This window comes from Pterocles gutturalis, unplaced genomic scaffold, assembly GCF_000699245.1.
Source record: "Pterocles gutturalis isolate BGI_N339 unplaced genomic scaffold, ASM69924v1 scaffold288, whole genome shotgun sequence".
Taxonomy (NCBI): Eukaryota; Metazoa; Chordata; class Aves; order Pterocliformes; family Pteroclidae; genus Pterocles; species Pterocles gutturalis.
The window spans coordinates 5,120-11,375 of record NW_010125102.1 but is presented as its reverse complement, the minus strand read 5'-3'; the positions used below and the strand labels follow the sequence as shown (position 1 = coordinate 11,375).

At 39.3% G+C, this 6,256-nt stretch overlaps 1 protein-coding gene across 1 annotated transcript; it reads left to right on the top strand.

Annotated features, from left to right (window-relative positions):
* The first annotated feature begins 25 nt into the window (after nt 1–25).
* On the top strand, nt 26–2,412 carry TPRKB (TP53RK binding protein). The gene is made up of 4 exons (XM_010078416.1): nt 26–180; nt 880–1,002; nt 1,293–1,469; nt 2,300–2,412. Exons 1-4 carry the CDS (start codon nt 40–42, stop codon nt 2,384–2,386), a joined length of 528 nt encoding a protein of 175 aa, XP_010076718.1. The 5' UTR covers nt 26–39; the 3' UTR covers nt 2,387–2,412.
* The last annotated feature ends 3,844 nt before the right edge of the window (nt 2,413–6,256 follow it).

Below are 6,256 nucleotides of genomic sequence, written 5' to 3'. Positions count from 1 at the left end.
GCCGGTGGCGCCGGGCCCGGTCCGCGCCATCGCGGCGGGATGCACCGGACACACGGGCTGGAGCTGTTCCCCGGCCGCAGCGTGACCCTCCTCCTCTTCAACCACGTCAGAAATGCCGCTGCTCTGAGGAAAAAAGCCATGGAAGGATCCATTGAAGGAGCACTAATAAACCCTGCAGTGGTGAGTGAATTGTGTCATCCTGTTCGTACCGAGTACCTTGGAGACAGCGTGGAAATCCTCTGTGGGAACTCTGTGAAAAACGATCTGTGCTTGTAATCCCTGTCACACGCGTTGCTGTGCACGTACTTCGCTTTCTCTGCACATTTCATTATAGCGTGGAAGAGTGTGAGGGTTCCTCAGTGTTAAAGAGCAAGCCTTGGCAGGACTGGCCAAAACAGTTGTCATCTTGATTCACTTTCACATCCGACTTGGTGGAGCTATTTAAATCTACTTCCATCTGTAAAATGTAGTACTAATTGCTTAACACTGTCAAAAATCTACTATTTGGAATCTTTTTTCTCATTTAAACCTGAAACTAGTTTCTGAATCTAGTATTTTTCTTAAAATTAGCAAAGCAGTAGTTAGGGAAGGGGGAAAAAAAGAATCTAATCTGGCAATTTACTGACAGAAGATTTATTAGTGTGTTTCTTTTTTCAAAAGATGTCAGTAACCTGATTGAGAGAGTGTAATCTTTATGTCAAGTATTACTCGACACAAAGTATAATCACATTGACTTTGGCAGAGCAAGAATTGCCAAAATAACTAGAAGAATACTGTTTTGCTCACTTAAACGATTGCAGACTTAGCGGTCAGAATTTTGTCAGAGTTCAAAACAATATGTTAAATTTCTGTTTAACCTCTCCTGTTGTGTTTTAACAGATTGTAGATCCTTTTCAAATTCTTGTGGCGGCCAACAAAGCAGTTCATCTACACAAGATGGGTAAAATGAAGACCAAAACTCTCTATGCAGAAATTATTTTCAACCTTTCACCAAACAACAATGTAAGATTTACTGAACAAGTGTATTTTTTGCCAGAGAAGCTTGTTAAGATTCATGTAGACAAACTAAATACACATATTCACTTAACTGTTTACCTGGCTACTTATAGAAGTTACTGTTATTTTTAATAACACTAATATGCTGTTACCTCTTGTAGCTTGTGAGAATTCCATTAATGTAAAATGTGTGTCAATTTATACTCTTGGTATATTTGACCTAGTAACTGAAAAGGTTGCTTGTATGTAGTGAGAAGGTGACTCATAATATTTTGATGTTTTTCATCTTTTCTTAGATTTCAGATGCATTTAAAAAGTTTGGCATTTCAGACAGTGACACAGCAGTACTCATTGTTCTGGTTGTGGACGGAGAAAAAACTGTAAATCTGGAAGATATAGCATCTCAGGTAGAAGGCCAACAGGTTTCGCTAGATGAACTCCCCCAGCTAACGGACACTGCCAAAGTTAAAAAAGTACGTAGCCAAAAGAGAGAACTGGCGTGGAGAAAAGGGATAGTTTATTTAGTTGTCTGGTTAAATATCAATGGACATAATTAACTTAGGGTCTGTGTTTCTTTAGCATAACTGGAAACTTGTTTTAAGTGAACCTTGATTCTTTCTTTCTTATGATTTTTTTACTCAAAAAAAGTCATACCCTGACACCACAAATTTTAAGTCATCAAATTCTTAAGATTGTCAGGAAGTTGGAACATAAAAATAAATTCCAGATTGCTGCCTACCATTTAGGCACTTTTGCATCCTGTTTTCTCAAGCAAATATCCTTTTAATTAAAAATACATTTTCAGTCCTGAACAGTTTCATAATCTTAAGTACGTAAATAGTCCCAGCATGGGCGGCTAAAATAAAAATGTGTTGATTAGCTGCTAGGAGCTGTGTTAGGGCATGTGTGCTCTTAAGAGATTACCATATGCTAGGTAGGTATCTTGAAGCATATGTGTTTCACTTGATAAAATTCGAGTAACTTAAATCATCTTGATCATGTCCATCAAAGTAATGATGGGAGACATTTGAATAAAATTGGACAAATTATAGTGTATAATGTGGAGCTAAAAGTGCTGCTCACATTCAGTTTCTTAGCTTTCCGTTATGTCTTGCAGTTTCAGAATTTGCTTGGTTCCTCAATCCCAATTTCGTCTTGCAGTCACGACAAGATAGGAATTTCCAATGTAAAAAGTTGGGGAGAGCAGGAAGTCTTTTCTTGTGTACATATTTTTTGAAGATATGTGATAAATTGTTTTCTTTCTTACACAGTTTTTATGTTTTTCTTGTTCTTTTTTCTGCAGATGTACAAAATTACTCCTCAGGAAGAAAAAATCGGCACCTTATTGGATAGTATTGTTTGTAGAATGTCAACAAAAGATGTTTTATGAAATTGTGGAAATAAATTTTTTTAAAGAAAAAATAAGGCTTTTTAAGATGTAAAAACACTTCATTGCAATTCATCTTGCATTTCAGAGAAAGTGGTGTAGTACTGAGTAATTTGGTGAAATCTGAGCTTTAACCATATATGAGCAAGCTTGGACATGGGGGTAATCTGAGCTGTATTCTAAGCACAGGGAGCAATTCTTTTGCACAAAACGGGATTTGCCATTGGCGTTTCTGTCCGTTTTCTTAACAAGAGAAAAAAAATCACTTTTGCCAGCACCTGAAGCTGATGATAAACAGAAGGCTTGGAAATCTGTACTTACTTTTCTCTTTCATCAAATGTTTTGCTAGTCCCAGATAGGATTCAAACATTGTAAATAATTTTTATGAACCCTCCCCTCGTTTGTTTTGTTTTGGCACCCCTGATGGATGATATCCTTTTAATGATACTGCCAGAAAAGGTGTGTCTGTGGCACAAAGTACTGCTGCTGGACTAGAGAACGGAAAGATTCCACAAGCTATCAGCAGCACCTCCCTCTTTCTGCCTGTGGGGTAGACTCGCTGTGCACCCTTTGGGAACAGGAGGGGACAGGAGGGGCACCATGGCAACCAGTGGTGGGGGCACTGTGGGGCAGGGGCATCGGAGATGTGCAGAACAATGGATAAGGTCAGTATGGATGACGCTGCGGTGGTGTTGGCACCTGACAGTCTGATGTCAGTGGATGCAGTATGCTCCTGAAGTACCGGTATGTTGCTGTGGTACTTTTACTTTAGAACACAGAATTATGCATGGTGATGCTGACTTCCTAGGGCCTGGTTCCAGGTCCAGAACTTGCTGAGAAATTTGCACCATACATTTACTGACTTAAATTGTCCATATAACTTCCATAGCGCTCTGAAAGGATCATTGAACTTGTTTTGTTGAAACAGTGTTGGCAAGGGCCATCAAAGGGAACCAAAAAGGAAAAATTATTTCCAATAGTCACCGGGTCCAACAGCCTTGTGTCAGTATCATTTAACCACATGCAGGCATCCTGTTTAAGAAAAATTACTGTCCTAATTAGGTAGAAATCCATACTGTTCATTATTGTTCTGTTGTATTGTTTTTCTGCTACATGTCTAAAACTGTATAGCTGTCTGCATTTTTCTTTTTCTTCTTAATGTTCTCTGAGGCATTAGGATTTGTGTACTTAGAAGATATTTCAAAGAGTATGCCCCAGATTCTTATACATAGCGTTTGGGAAAACAGAATATATTTTGCAGGAGAGGCAAGTCCGAAATGTTACCCACTACAGTAAACAGACCAGCAAACTGACATGGGCACCTAGTATTGTCTTTGTTTCTGTATTTAATATGGAAATTCATAGCTTCTGGTTTGCATTTTGGTTTTGGTTAGTTCTTCTTCCCTCCATTAAAATACGGTAGTACAAATATAGTCCTTTTCTTACAAACCAAATCAATGGCAAAATACTTACCAAGTACCAAGGGAGTTAGAAGATTTATCAAAAGAAATTATTCAGGAGAAATGACTGTGCTGATTTCTTGCTTTACAGATGGTTTTACAGAATACATCATCCTTTCAAAAGGGAAATGTGAGGCAGTAGTAAAAAACAGAGCTTGGATGAGCTCAAGTCTTTTGAAATAAAACGTGCATAACATCACCATGTGAGAATGACCATGGAAAATAAAAGACTTGTTTTCCTTTTCTGACAGTCCAGTTGGTATATGGAGTATATCATCAGATTTGCTGGCTGAACTGCTGACATTGTTTTTGGTAGCTTAAAACAACAGCAGACAGGTACGCTTAGACCACAGCCTTTTTTGAACACGTGTAAAACGTCACTCTGGTCTGTTTAATATAAAAGAAATATTAATAAAGAGATCACTGCATAAAAATTGGTAAACACGTTCCAAAATTGTGTTCCCAGTTTCTAATTCTTGTCAGTCTATTATGTTGGTGTAAAAATAGCAAATAGCTTGTTACTGTTGACATTAATTGTATTATGAAACTGTGACTTACTGTGAGACCTGGATGAGCTATTTTCATAGGTGGATTTGCTGGAAGTTATTTTTCTGGGCTGTAGCCTCCATAGTATCATTCAGTGGGTTTTCCCCTAGTCCTAGTTGCATTATCTAACTAAATTAAATTCTTTACAAAAACTGGTAATGCAGATTTTTGACCCTGCAAAGTTACGCTTGTCTTTCTGAACACATTAAAAAATTGTAAATTTGGATCTATAATGTAACTGTTAAGTCAACCACCACTGTTTTCCACTAAGGTAAAAGTTTAAGGAAGAAAGAAAGGTAGGTTTTCAAAACATTGAATGTTCTGCTGCTGTCTCCTTTGAACTTTCATACCTTGTCTCTATCACAAGGTGAAAGAGAGGAAGCTGAAGCATTTTCAATTATACCTGCAGGATTTATAAATTTAGCAGGTAAATCCAAAAGTATGATGTGTGGTCTGTTGTTCTAGCTTTTTCTTCTTTTTTTTTTAGGTGGGGTGACTGTTGGGATTTGGGTTTTTGTTTTTTTGTTTGTTTGGGTTTTTTTTGCCTGTGCTGCCTTTTTAACACTGTATACGACACAAATGGAGCAAAACCAGCAGCCTGTGCTTCTGAAAGGCAATGGCTATAACCTTGTGCTCCACAGGACTCACTTTCCTGCTTTAATGCTTTGCAATACATGAGTTTCTTAGGGGGGGGGGAGGGGGGGGAATTAAAAAAAAAAGAGAAAAAGGAGATAGGGCAAGAAGAAACAGGCTGTACAAAGCCATCTTTTACAATGACTTTGTAATACTCAGTAAAGCCAGCAGGTTTTAGTTTAAGACAGTTCCCAGGCATTCAGCCTAGGCAGATCCACTGTATGTCCAAACTGCTGGCCTGTCCATAACAGATAGACCTCTGGGCATGTGGCAGGAATGATGAGCCCCTGGGCATGTGGCAGTAATGCAGACACAGGATCAAGGGAAACTTTCCTGCCCTGTCATGATGGAGGTAGTAGTCTTCCCCTCAGGGAAGCTGTCCAGTAGCACAGCCAGCAGCCTTCACCTGTGGGCTGGCGTGTCTGTGCAGGATCAGGTGTGTGCACATCTCATGGCTGGGGGGAGTGTGTTGGTGTTTTGCCAATAGGCAGGGTCAGCGCAAGGGACACAGACACCAACTTAAAGAATTGAGCTCATCTTATGGTTAAAGCAATAACAATAAAATAATAAGTAAGAATAAAACAGAATAAGGTAACATAATTCAAAGTAATAAGATAAAATAGTACAGTACAAAGAAAGTAAGACAGAAACCATGGTGATTAAATAAGATACATCACCAATTGCCCTCATACTTTACCATCATCCAGATCCACAGTCACTGGGGAGCCCCGGTTGCAGCGAGGATCTGGAGAACCTGTCCAAGTAACTGGGAGGTCCCACACCATGCATCCACTCATAGGTGAGTTCTCCAAAGTTGCAGTGAGAGGGTTCAGCTTTTTATACTATTGAATAAACAAGGTTACATTACTTCAAATGTGGAACATCTGGCATCATTCTCCATTAGATTCCCCCCCAAAACCTGTCCAGGGCTCAAGAAGGAACCAAGGGAGTTTCTTTATCTCTTTGGCTTTGACCACATTGTTCCAACTAAGGCCGAACATCTGGTCCTACAGCCGTGGCAACCTGTCTCCAGACATGAAAAGAAGGTACAGTCTCAGGACATTTGATCTTCATTAGTGATTATACTTTAACTAGGCTATTTGCTAATGAGGATACATACTTTGCTAATGACCAGGTGCTATCCTTATACATTGTTCTGTTGGAGGGGTTCATCTAGAAGTCAGCTTTGGTTGGAGGCCTGTTGCTCAGTCCTCAGGACTTCAGTTGGCACATG